This window comes from Cariama cristata, unplaced genomic scaffold, assembly GCF_000690535.1.
Source record: "Cariama cristata isolate BGI_N322 unplaced genomic scaffold, ASM69053v1 scaffold11828, whole genome shotgun sequence".
NCBI classification, from domain to species: domain Eukaryota; kingdom Metazoa; phylum Chordata; class Aves; order Cariamiformes; family Cariamidae; genus Cariama; species Cariama cristata.
This window is the reverse complement of record NW_009630705.1, coordinates 12675-26055: the sequence shown is the minus strand read 5'-3', so window position 1 is coordinate 26055 and position 13381 is coordinate 12675. Positions and strand designations below refer to the sequence as shown.

General features: G+C 46.6%; 1 protein-coding gene across 1 annotated transcript in view; it reads right to left on the bottom strand.

Annotated features, from left to right (window-relative positions):
- The window catches only part of SMG5 (SMG5 nonsense mediated mRNA decay factor), a gene marked incomplete at its 5' end in the record, with an annotated part of 21476 nt that overhangs the window by 1950 nt on the left and 6145 nt on the right, over positions 1 to 13381 (bottom strand). The window contains 13 exons of the mRNA XM_009705658.1: positions 287 to 446; positions 1309 to 1368; positions 1588 to 1746; positions 2881 to 3056; positions 3703 to 3778; positions 4067 to 4236; positions 6063 to 6764; positions 8562 to 8699; positions 8844 to 9052; positions 10992 to 11060; positions 11503 to 11628; positions 12232 to 12310; positions 13221 to 13310. Of these exons, the coding sequence (XP_009703960.1) occupies positions 287 to 446; positions 1309 to 1368; positions 1588 to 1746; positions 2881 to 3056; positions 3703 to 3778; positions 4067 to 4236; positions 6063 to 6764; positions 8562 to 8699; positions 8844 to 9052; positions 10992 to 11060; positions 11503 to 11628; positions 12232 to 12310; positions 13221 to 13310 (2214 nt within the window). The remainder of the gene's footprint in view (positions 1 to 286; positions 447 to 1308; positions 1369 to 1587; positions 1747 to 2880; positions 3057 to 3702; positions 3779 to 4066; positions 4237 to 6062; positions 6765 to 8561; positions 8700 to 8843; positions 9053 to 10991; positions 11061 to 11502; positions 11629 to 12231; positions 12311 to 13220; positions 13311 to 13381) is intronic.

The following is a 13381-nucleotide window of genomic DNA, read 5'->3' as shown; positions in this document are numbered from 1 at the left end:
AACCGTTTCGGATGCACGGCTGCGGTGGCTGCCACAGGAGGCAGACAAAGCAGAGGGCGAACAGGGCCTCTCTCTTTCCAGCTGTTCTTTGATAAACTATGTTAAATTCCAAGCACGGGCCACACATAAAACAGGCCTCAAAAGTGACATGTAGAAACGGTGTTTCAGCTGCTCCAGGCAAAGTAAAGGACAACAGCAGCAGGAGAGAAAGCCACCACCTTGGCTTCCTAGCAAGGGTGGAATGAGGGGGAGGAAGGCTCGGTAATTTGACGTGAAGTCCCCATACCTGTTCGAGGGATGATGATTATGAACCTCCCGCTGGTGGCCAGCTGCTTGACAACAGCCAGGTGCTGGCAGAGGGCCTGGGTGTCCGGGACAAGATAAGGAGACATGGCTGACTGCGCTTTGGGCTGCTGGAGACTTCCCTCCAGCTGAGAAACCTCCAGCTGAAAAAACACACATGCAGAGATACTTGCTTCACATTTATACCGAAACAAACAGTCAAGTAGGGCAAGACTCACCCTGCAAAGCTCCATCAGGCCCTTCCAACCCCCCAGCACGTGGAGCAGAGGGCTGGATGCAGCCAGTGGGTCAGCGGGAGGTGACTGTCCCACTCCACACTGCCCTGGTGTGGTCCCACCTCAAATACTGTGCACAGTTTTGGGCACCTCAATAGGAGACGGACACCAAATTACTAAAGTATGTCCAGAGGAGGTTGACCTAAGACGGTGAAAGGTCTAGGAGGGCAAGGCTTACGAGGAGTGGCTGAGGTTACTTGACTTGTTCAGCTTGGAGGAGAGAAAGGTGACCTCATCGCTGAGGATTGACCTTATTGCTGGGGGATGACCTCATCACAGCCTACAACTTCCTCAAGGTGGGCAGCAGAGGGGGAAGTACTGATCTCCTCTCTCTGGTGCCTAGCCATAGGACACGAAGAAATTGAATGAAGCTGCTTCAGGGGAAGTTTGTATTGGACATTAGGAAAAGGTTCTTCAGCAAGAGGGTGGTCGGTCACTGGAACAGGCTCCCCAGAGAAGTGGTCATGGCATTAAGCCAGTTCAAGGAGCATCTGGATGACACTTTTAAGCATATGGTTTAGTCTTAGGTAGCCCTGCGAGGAGCAGGGAGTGGGACTCGATCATCCTTACGGGTCCCCTCCACCTCGAGATATTTTATGATTCTGTCTTTGCAGAACATGCTTACTGCCTCTGTGTGGGACAGGAGCAGAGAGCTCCCCCTTCCCTTCCTAGTTTCAGACATTTCGGTCACTACCTTGCCAGTTTTCAGGCTGGAACCAGCATGTCCTACCTGCAGTCGAAGTTGAGCCATATCTCTCATTAGCCTGTTCCGACGAGCTTCCTCTGCAGCCTAGTTACAAAAACAAACTTCCATATCAGTTAGCAGGAAACACACAAGCCGACACTAGCACGTGCTCCAAGAAACAGGGTGAAAAGGGGACACCTGAGTAGTTTTAAGGAGCAAAACTTTAATTTCCCACCAAAGACCTGTGATTATAGTTACAATCTTATAGTAATCTACCAGAAATTGTGCCAAGTACAGAGAATTAGCCCACCTCTGCCAACTCACCATGTGAAACTGGGCTTGGGCCTGGTGCAGCAAGTTGTCTTGCTCTGACTGTGCTATGCTGATGAAGATCCCAAGCTCTGAATTGAACTGCAGGATGCTGCCTTGCAAGTGGGTAATGAAGTGGCCAAAGCTCCGTATGCAGCAAATCCGAACAACAGACTGCAAAGAAGCAGACAGGCGATCACCAGCCACATCTCCCTAGGCAGACTGTAGCCTGAGCCAGCTCCAACCCTGCAGCTCAGGTTTTTGGAAAAGGTGGAAACTGCTATTAAAAAAAGATATCCAAAGGAAACATTTCTGATAGAAATATGCTTCTGAAGACAGAGGCTGCAGTAGAGGGCTGCAGGAAAGCCTAGAGGTGGCCAGAAAGCTTAGAAGTGCTTGCAGTCTGGGCTTCCCCAACTCAAGAAAACCTCAGAAAACATCAACAGATTCTCCCCGATAAATCTCTGCTCAGGCCCTCCGTGCTGGCAAAAGGAATCAAATAAAATAACAATCTATATCCGATTTTGGGGCAGGCACTACCCTTGGCTGGGCTGCTGAGCAAAGGCAGCAAAAGGAGCTTAGGTGGGATGCGAGATTGCTGCATTTTGCTCCAGCTGCCCTGGCAGCTTGAGATGACATTCAAGACCTCAGCCAGCTGGACAGTGATTTAACAAACATAGATCCCACATCCCGTGTCACAGCAGTGCCCTCAAATCGAGGCAAAAGATGTCAATGCATTCCCCACTCCAAAGGAAGCAGATCGGTCTAGCAAGGCAAGACAGGAGAACAATTGCCTTTTTTTGCACACCATTACCCAGAAATGATCACCTTGGCCCTTTGTGCTTGGGAAAACAGACAGAAGTGCCCTACGAAGCCACAGAGTGCCACAGGAAGCGAAATTTCACTGACTTCTGTTTTTACGAGAGAAGGATCACAGGAAGTATCCTGTGGCTCCAACCAAATTCCCTTCATTCAAGGCAGGGCAGAGAAAACAACTCTTCTGCCCAGACAGGGAGGTCAGGAGACTTCAAGAAGCAAAGATGTGAACGTGTGACTCTGCTTCCTTTCATAATGACTCTGACAGGGAAGGGAAGGCAAGGCAATTTTTTGAACACTGATTTTTGGATAGACAGATGACTGCAGCAACCACCAATAACACAAACCCATCTCAAACTCAGAAGTTTGAATCAGTTTGGAGTCTTTTTTGGCAAGAAAGAACTAGATCTTCATCTGCACAGCTAAGACAGGCTGCACCTCCAGAAAGGGAAATGCAGCTTGTGCCAAGATTCAGGAGTTACCCAGACTTACCTCCTCAACTGCTGAGAAAATGGGCCGGTCCTGCTCATAGTTAAACCTCTTGTGTGCATTTTTCAGAGGGGGAAGATTGCGCAGGGCCACATCTTCTGGGAGCAGCAAGTTGGCTTTTAGGTCTGGGAGCTCAGCACCACTCAGAATGTCCTTGACTTCATTACACAGGGCCAGCCCTGGAGAGGATAGAAGGGAAGCAGAACAATATACGGTGACTTAAAACAACTGACAATATACAGTGACTTAAAACAACTGAGGTGGGGACAAAAACTGCTTTAAGCCACACAGTCTGCAATGATCAAGGGCAGAGGTTTTAAATTGCACGTGTACTGTGAGCATGTGTTGAAGGAGGAACAAAAAGGTCACCCACAATATAAAGAATAACTGTCCCAAACAACCTGCTGAGGCACACCACTTCAGAAAAACTGTAGTTTGGAGGGTTAGCTTTCCCATTCGTTCCAACAGACAAGCATCCCTGTTTAAACTACGCTTCTCATGAACCACGGGGATCTTCAGGCTGAGGTACAGGGCACTTCACAAGCATCTGGAGCTTCAAAACTAGTTTCCACGACTGCCAATCATACTCTTACAGTATACAGTCAGTCGTACCTGATGGATTAAGAGAGCTAAAGCCTATGGGACCGTATTTAACTGGAATGGTGTTTAAATACAAAACCAACACATGCATGACGCCGCTTCCTACTGTGCTTATAAGCAAACTGCTACTGGCAAATCTCTCACCCCGGGATCTATCACACACCACGGAAATCACTGATGACTAGGCTTGCTGAAACATTACACTGCCACTTCCTTCTCCAGTACCTGATTCCTGCAGGTCTGCAGCAGAAGGCAGAAGGTTCAGGAGCACAGACAGCCTGTTCCACAGGCTCTGAGAGCTCTGCAGGAACAAAACACAAATGGCCACAGAAAATGTCAACACAGATGTATGCAATAACCAGGCTGCTTGGGCTTTCCAGCATCTTTCCCAGACCTCAGAATGCTTTATGAAGAGTAAACTTGACTACTCTTTTTAGGTCAAGATTATCTTAATTCAGATGGTGGGGTATTTAACATCACCTTCTGTCCAGGACTGCGACACCGGAGCTTCAATATGTGCCCTGAGTATCCCAGCCCAGGAGAACTGAACAGATGCAGCCTTGGGCCGAACACCGAGCACAGTTCCCACCTGAGCACACATGATGATGAGGTCCGTGTTTGTCCTCAACCAGTCCAGGAACACCTTGACAGTCAGAAGCAGCCCTTCGTTGGTCACAATCTCTAGCTTCTCCTGAAGGGATCGCTCATTCCTGCAGGATTTGCTACTTGAAATGCTTTCTTCAGAGTCAGACACATCATCTGGAAAACGAAGGGAAAAGCAGGATGGCAAACATTAACCCCTTGAGAAGCCAAGCTCTACTGGTATGAGAACAGCGCTGGGTTGGTAAGAGTTGAGTTGAACTTCTCAGTACCTCCACACATCCTCACAAAACCAGTTCCCTGTCCCCTATGTGGTTGATAAGAGCGTATCACTGTTGCATTTTCTTCTTGACTGGGAGAAGATTTGCTAAAAATCTCCCTGTGAAAGCTTGACAAACACCTTAACCCCTGCAGCAGCCTCTGAGATGCTCACTAACAGAGCAGAGGGAAGCAGTATGTGCCGCCACAAGGACCATATCATTTACTGCAGAGAACAGAGCCAGCGATCACTGTTTAGGTCAACGTGCACCAATCTTCGGGCTATGCAAAAGAAAATGGTAGGGCTATTTTACGAGCCAGGGCCCAAGTGAGTTTAAATACGGAATGCGCTTTGCAATCTTGTAATTCTACGGACCTGATGATCTCAAAGCCACTGCCAATGAAACTGCATGCGAGCTACATGAGTGACCTAAGGTCGAGCTAGCAGCAATCTGAGAATCAACGCTGCCTTTTGCTACAGTCCCTTGTTTTAATTGCACAGTCATTTCTGCCTATTAGCACAGCAATTATCATTCAATAAACACTGAGATTCAAAAGGGAGGAAGTAATTTATTCAGAAACCATCCCTGATAGTGTTAAAACCATGCAATAGCTCCAGTTTTGAAACAGCACAGCTGAGGCAAGGAGAGCTCAAAGCTAAAAAGCACAAGGGTTAATTCATTCAACCTGGCTCACTCAACCTCTCATTTTCTACATTTATAACGGTATCATGGCCACACTATTCAAATACATTCCTGAAGCTGCAACATCTGGGTAATCCATTGAAGGAAAATGTTAAACAGACCAAAAATCGTTTGTTTCTTCCTTTACCCCCATCTCTTTCAAGTGGCTATGAAGCAATGCTGGCAGCCAGTAAACATTAACATGATCTAATACTCCTCCTTCAAATCCTGGCCCAGGCAAAGCCCGAATCTTGCCAGTGCTGCAGGCCCATTGAATTTGGCAGCACGATGCAAAAATGTTTCCTTGCTCCAGGGAAGCTGGGAGGAATGACAAACAAGACCAAACAGGCCTATGAGGTTTTATGTGAAATACAAACAACTCCCTGTAGTGCACTGGATCTCCCTTTCAAGCTGTTTTTTCCCAGAACGTTACTCGGTTGTGTAAGTTGCATGGTAACAGAGACATTGCAGCTCCACCTGCCGTGCATGTGCGGTTTGGTCCAGCCCTGAGCACTCAGCAAGGCAGCGTCCAGAGAGTCAAAGAAAGAGGTCCTCAACACCTCTCGCGTGTTGATGCACCTTACGGACAAGTTCCTATGAGAGCTTTGCAGAGCTGATAATCTGACATCTCATGGAGAACTTCCTGGACTGCATCTGCACTGTTCATCACCAGAAGCACCAGCGAGTGTCTGATTACAGAGATTTCACATGGGAAAAAGGAAGATAATCTGAATTTTTAATACCTGCTGGAATTATCCTCTGTATTATCAGGGCTGCTCAGCACTTAGTCTGTTGAGCAGAACAACAGATAACCCTGGCTGGCTGCAGGTGTTTCATTTGCTCAGTGCACATCTCCCTGGATGTCAGGCAGTAAAGAGCATAGCTCATCCTTCAGGAAACACCCAACCCGCTCCTCCAAACCTAGCCGAAGGAGAACTCGCACCATGAGAAGGGGTGGATTTTAGCAAACAAACTGCTACAGCTTGCAGTTTTCTACATAGAACTGCAACAACAAATATTTTGAATGAGGTCACTGATCCTTACCTTGCTCTGCCAAAATTGGCTTCTCCAGATCTCCATTGACACATGGCTTGCTTTCCATTCCATCCTTCAGGATCGGTGGTTCACTGTTCGGTTTCAGAAGGATGTTGCTGAAAGTGGGAGCCAAGCGAAAGCAGCGTTTGGTCTGAAACAACTGGGTGGACATGGCCTGGAGATTACTGGCTATGCTTGCGTCATTAGTGCTCAGGGAAGCTGGCCCATTGACTGCTGGATCTGGAGCCTCAATTTTAGAGATGCTTGGGCTCTTGGAGTCCCCCAGCCCACTGCCATCCACACAGTTTTTTAAGGCCTCTTTGGGCCCGCTTTTGTCTCGGCCGCTTCCCTCCTCACCCGGCTCATCCTCCATGTCCTCTAAGTCGGACCGAGATTCTTGGCTGTTCATGTCAGAGTCCGTCTCCACATCAAAAGCAGCTTCTGCTTCCTCATCACTCTTCTCTGAGCCACTTTCTGAGCCATCGCTGCCCTTTATGGAGCCCTGGCTGGAGTCAGAGTCAAAGCCCTCGCTCAGGTCACTCTCATCTACCTTCTGGGGGTGGCGGCGGCGACGCAAACAGGAGAGGCGGGAGTATTTCTTGCTTTTCTTGCAGTCGTTCTTCCGTTGCTCATCGCTGGGCTGATGATTGGCCAAGTCAGCTTCAGCTTCCTTCTCAATCGAGTTCAATGGCTCCCGCGGCTCCTGGTCATCTGCAGGCATTTAAAATGAGACCACAAGTTAAGAAAGTCCCGATGTGTCACACAAGCTGCTTGCCAGCCCTGAGCCTGGGGAACCAGTAATGCAAATTTCAGCCATCACTTCTATCAGAGTCTTTAACTAGAGAAAAAGACATGACAAGCCTAGAAGAACGACTCACTTGCTAAAAGGCACCCAGAGAGACTTGGAAAGCCTGGATTCCTACTGCCCAAGCTGTACTGCTCCGTTATCAGGCAGCCTCAGTGCTGAATGCTGCTAGACCAGCATAAAACACATAGTTGAATCTTAAATCTTTTCCCCAGCTTTCTACAGTCTGAGAACCAAGTGATTAAACCAGCTACTCCACCCTGTAACTAGACTGAGTTGACCTAACCCCTTCCTTGACCAACATGCTCACAGCCTTTCCAGCAGCCCTGTGTCACCCCGACAGCTTCAAAAACCATGCAGGGGAGGAGTCATTCATTGTTGCTTTTGAGCAGGAAAACTCTAGCCTTGCATTCTGCGAAATATTACAAACTGTTTGCAGGGGAAAGATGCAGCAGTTTTATTCTCTGCTCAACAGGATCCCCCAGAAACGAAAGATCTGGTTTTGTCTGAGCAGAGATGAGGTATGCTAAGCAAGGCCTGCCTCCCTTAGACACTGCTCTGCCCAGGTGTTTCACCTGAGATCATTTCCTCGGTGGAGGAGAAGAGAGTCCAGTAAATAGCAACAAATAGACAGAAAAACAAGGAGCACAGATGAGGGTAAACAGACGATGAAAGAGCTGCCAAGAGATACAGAAAGATAACTCCTTACAACAAGGATTTTCATCCTGTGATGATCCTGATACTCACAGAGAGTGTCTAAGTAGAGACTGTCTCAGCAGATTACCCATCTTTGGGCACTTCAGCCCAGCAGTTGTGACAGTGTCCCCTCCCTGCCCCCCCTTTCTGCTTAAGCAATAGCCACCAGTGGTGGTCGTGATGGCTGCATCTGGCTTAAGTCAGACTCTGGGGACACAGATAACAACGCAATAGCTAAAGGGTCATAAATCTTGCTCAACAGCTGAGGGCTGGTTAAGCATGTACCAATCAAAATATGGCTGGTATGCAAATATAAGTCAACCATCTTACTCCATACATAGTGGACAGCCCAGTGCCTGCTGAGCTCTCCTGCACAACAGCGGGTTGCATGCCAGGACCTCCCCTTGAGCAGGGACGCCTCTCGAGGTTACTCCTCGAAGTTGGGACGATCCTTATCGCGTCAGATACTCAGTAAGTGAATTGGGAATAAGCGTGCTAAAACTTTGAAGTCTTAGCTAAGTGATACAAAGGATTGATTGTGCACGTATAATCCTTTAGGCATAAACTGTTGATCAAGTCTGGGACTAAGTCTGGATTCAGCCGCACCTAAACTCCCTTCTGAGAAGGGGTTTAGAACACAAGGGGGTCCTTTCTGAACCTCATGACTCCCGCGGATGGGTCTCCCCAACAGTTTTGTCTGACCCTGTCCTCCATGCAGCAAATAATCAAGTGTATCTTGCCATCAAATCTTGTTAAACCACTGTCGCATTTACTCTCAAGCTTTGTTAAATCGCTGTTTTATTGTATCAATAAACATATTGCTACTTCTCTCTTACAAGTGAAGCACGTCACTTCATCTGCAGCAGCAAAGATCAAGACGTCTCTAACACCTCTCAGGCATTACACTACAAACCGCATCCCCAGGAGATTTAGGAAAGAAAAGCAAAAGCCAGCCCTATAGGCAGGCAACTGCGGAGACCCAGTTTATGCTGTCTCTGTTCTCTTACCTGTGCCATCACTCTGAAAAGCTGGGACTGGATTTTCCCCTTCCTCTAGCTCTGCCTGCAGGCGAATATTGACGTGATTTATCAGGTGAGAGAAAAGGGCCAGCGTGAAAGCAATGGCTGCACTGTACTGCTTTGAACCTGCAACAAGACAGCATAATGAGGTGGAGGAGATTGACCACTAGTCTAAAACATGAATGCCAATTAAGATAACATCTTCAGCCTAACTGGACTGCTGAATGTTAATCACTAAATTTCTGAATGGCTGAATAAAGCGCTGGTTACCTGCCCTCTTGAGGCTGTGAACACTCATAAGGCAGATGATCACCATGCGAAAGATCAACAGATCAGGAAGGAAGGAGTAGCCACTCTCATACTCTTCTTCATCTTCACTAGTTGAGCTCAGATTAGGAGGAGAGGGCAGGTAGAACAAGCACAGGTTGAAATCTTCCAGCACAGACTGGCAGAGAGATGTCAGCTCAGAATCCAGAGAGCTTAACAAGAGGAAAAAATAAACAAGAATTATTATTCAAGACTCAAGCTGCTGGCAATGTCTGCATGGAAACAGACCCAAAACCAGCAGTCAGGCTATCCTTTAGCACTAGGCAGGATGAAGCGCCAGGGAATACACTGCAGGCAACAACAGCTATGGGAAGCAAGTGAGATTAATCAGATTATGTTTTCCTCTCCAAAGCTGCTAAACTAAAGACAAACAGTAACTAGAGTACCTCCCTGCAAAGAGATGGGTCACCGAAAAATACATGACTTTTTCCCCGGGAGCTCAGACAGGAGCCATTAAGACACACAAGGTACTTCAACGCTAAAGGTAGCAACAGTTTCAGATCCACTGCTCAGTTCAGGATCACACTGCAGTACACAAACTGGGGACTGAACTTTTCCTCCTCCTACGTCTCTAACTTGCAGCCCTGTAAGAGTATTCCAAAATCCTCTGTAGCTATTAGCTACTTCAAAGGAACCACCCATGGCATTCAGTATAATGGGCTATGGGAGTCTCCCAATTACAAAATAAATCCGTGTGCAAAATGTCTAGCAAATGCTTTTCAGGGGGCAACATGCTTAGGAAACTGAAGTAATTTCCAATTTTCTTATGCACTAAATGTGTTAAGTGGATATTAAATGAGCCTTGAAGTTCTCCTCCAGTATAAGTCAATATTTGAAAGCTAATCCCACACTGGGCTGCATTAGCAAGGGCACAGCCAGCAGGTTGAGGAAAATCATTATCCTTCTCTATTTGGCACTCACGAGATGGCATCTGGAGTACTCCATCCAGCCTTGGGGTGCCCAGTACAAAAAACAACAATCAAAAAGCCACCGACAAACTGGACTTAGTCCAGCAGAGGACTGCCAAGGGGAATGGAGAACATGACATATTAGAAAAGGCAAAGAAAATCAAGTTTGTTCAGCCTGAAAGAGAGAAGGCTTGGGGGGTATTTTCTTTTGTTTTCAGATGCCAAATAGGTGGTTATAGCGGGCTGAGTAAGACTCTTCTCAACAGTGCACAGCACAAGGAAGGGAAGCAATGAGTACAAGCTGCAGAAAAGGAAAATGAGACTAGATGCAAGGAAAAAAAAAAAAATTCCACAGTGAAGGTGGCTGAACACTGGAAGAGGGACCAGAGAGGCGTGGAATCTCTGTCCTTAGATCCCTTCAAAACTCAGCTGGATGAGGCTCTGAGCAACATCATCCGACTTCACAGTGCATCCTACTTTGGGGGAGGACTGGACCCCTAAAGGTCCCTTCCAACCTAAACTATTCCACAATAAATATAGCTGTAGCCTGTGTATAAGCCTTCTAAAACACCTGCTCTGTTTCATGCAGTAAGAGGTTAATTTACAATCACCTCAAAGCCTCCCAGCAGAGACAGAGAAAATCCAAGGCGGTGGGGGGAATTAAAAAAGAAAAAAAAAAAAAATCACACAGCTGTACAAAGTTTTCCATTTATTCTAACATGAACAGGTTATGCTATTTGTTTCTTTGAACAAGGTATTTGGTTACAGTTTTGCAAATGCAATGAACAGCCCTGCACACGTACAGACAGTGACTATTTGCTGTCCTATCAGCCTAAACCCAGTGCTTGCCAGGAAGAAGCATTTGATGACTGAACAAGCCAATTAAACACCAAAGCCATCGTACAGCACAGAGGTGAGCTGTGAGGCTCAGGAGTTCAACATTCACTCACCTACTGGCTTGAGTTAGCCAGAGTCACAAAGTATTTAACCCTTTGGTATTTCAGCCTCCCTTGGAAGATAATCTTCTTCACTCTCCCTGCAAGGTTAGGAGACTAAAGTCTTGGATCTTTTGGCAGAAAGCCTCAGCACAGGCACTGTTATCCTACAGGGAACAGTTTCTTCCAATTCTGAACGCCTGGTACTGTGAGTTATCACTAGAAGATATAATCTGCCATAACCTTACCTGCTCTTTGGCTGCAAAAGACTCTGCAGGTACATAAAGCTCACCAGCAACCTCTTAATGTCTTTGCCGCTAAAAAGATTGAGAAGAAAACACTGTAAAGCAGGTACCCCGTCACATAGATGGACTAGACTAACACAGCTCTATTAATAGGTAAATCAGGTCTTAACTGAAAATTACATTCTAATGAAACTGGGGAAAAAAGAGACAGCTTATACACTTCTAACTTTCACCAATATGCCTCAACCCTCATGAACAGTCACCAGTTCCAGGGGGGAGTGAGAAAAAACTCTCACCTCAAACTACACCTAGCCAACATTTAGCTTTTCTCCTGAAATTATGACCCGAGAGATCTAGGCTAGGGCTCTCAAAATTCTGGGAACAGTCACTGCCTCAAATCGGCCATCTACCAGTTCCCACTTCCCAGAAAGACACTACTCTCAACCCAGAGGACGACACTGGTGGCATTGTAAACCCTCACCCTGCACCCCTCTCCTTTTCTTTTCCTTCTTACCGTTTCTTGCTTGGAGACAACTTCCTGGTTTCACATTTCTTCAACTGGTGATACATTTTGGCTGCTTTGTCATACAGCCGCTTCAGGTTCCCATAGGCACCTTCAAAGGACACTTCAGATTGGATACTAAGATACCAAAATAGAACACATCAAAAGTTACTTTGCCACAAGGTTGCTCCATTTTAGGGCTTTAATTCACTAGAAAGTTACGCAGGCATCTAAGCATGAAGACAGGTACCAAGTGATTTTGTTCGAACATGCTGGGCTACTTACTTAACTCCCACTGATGTCTGCAAACCCCAGTTCAAGCTACACCACAGCGCTACCTGCTATGTTTACACAGCTTTTCAAATTTGTGCCTTAAGGCCATGTGCAGATAACTGAATTCCACCCACCTCACTATGCAGGGAGCCTCACTCAGCACCTCCAACTCCCCTTCCAACCTGGCTCCCTAGCACAGATAGAGGGTCTCAGATGAAACCCTGCCCTCCAAGTGCAGCCCTGTAAATGTATTTTAGTGACCAGCATGATGGTTTGGTTTGACCAAGGCTCACTCTTATTACCAGTCCTGCTCACGGGTGAAATAAACCCACCTCTCTTCCCTCTCTCCTGAAACTCCTCTGCTGAGAACAGTCCTAAGTCCAAAGTAAAGGAGAAAAGAATCTGGCACTAGCAACCACAGTGCACTGACTCTCTATCCAGAAAAGCAAGTTCCACACAGACACTCACCAGCGTAAGTAGCAATAGGTAGCTTCCACATTGTAGTATTTGCTCCCTGCCAGTGTCCCCAGCTGGTTAAAGGGCATGCCTGTGATGAAAGAGAGGGGCAATGGAATTAACTTACAGTTCTCCAATGGCCCTGCTAGAAAGCAGATCCTTTCCCTCTCACTACATTTCCACACAGGAGGGAAGCCAGGACACACAAACAGTAGTAAAGCTGCGGTACAAAGGTCTAGACTTATGCCACCCAGGTTTTTCTCTGTTTTATAGCGCTTTTAGATCCTCCGCAACTTCCTGTCAGTTATCTACATAAGAAAGCAGAGCAAACAATGCCTCCCCCTCTGTATTACTAATGCCATGGCCTTGACTCTGTATTCCTCCTAACATAGGCATCATACTATCAGCATTTAAGAGTTCTGTTCCAGCTCACTGTGGTACATAAATTTTTGTCACTTATTGGTATTTGGGATCAGCCTATCAAACAACTCAGTGAGAATTCTACAAAGACAGCAAAGAGAAAACATTTTTCTGGAATTGCACACTTTTAAAGATAAGACAGGCCCTCAACTCTTGCCACAATGTGTTCTCATAAGGCAGTCGCTTCTGAAGGAGAAAGCAGCATGTGAGATCATTTGTTTTTTCCCACAGGAGTGAAAAGAGAGAGATAACCAATAATGCTCTGCTTCTGGCAACGGACAGCTGGATCTTCCCTTAGCCAGACACGCACAACTTTACCACATTCATGCAAGTCTGAGCTTCTCAGAGGTTATCCAATGAGTAAGTTGAGGTCACTGGCGAAGAGCACCTTTGCTTTAACTCCTCTCTTCGGCTTGCCAGCAAGAGAGATTCTCAAAGAAGGAAGTAATTTTAACCAGAGGATAAAACGACTCCTTTCTCAGCAGCAGGACATAACCTGACCTGCGTAGTATCACCGAGTATTCTTTTTAGGCTGCGGTAACATGATTTTAACAATTAAAAATTCATGGTAACTCACTCACCAATTTGTGGTGCAACAGAAAGGGCTTGATAGTAAAACCGCTCAGCCAGCAACTCTGTGTCCACACCTGCCAGTTCATTCTGATAGCGAGCTGAAAGAAAACCACACACTGCACATCAGAAACCAGAAGGCAGGGTCTCTTCTTCCCTTCTGCAGAGAAGC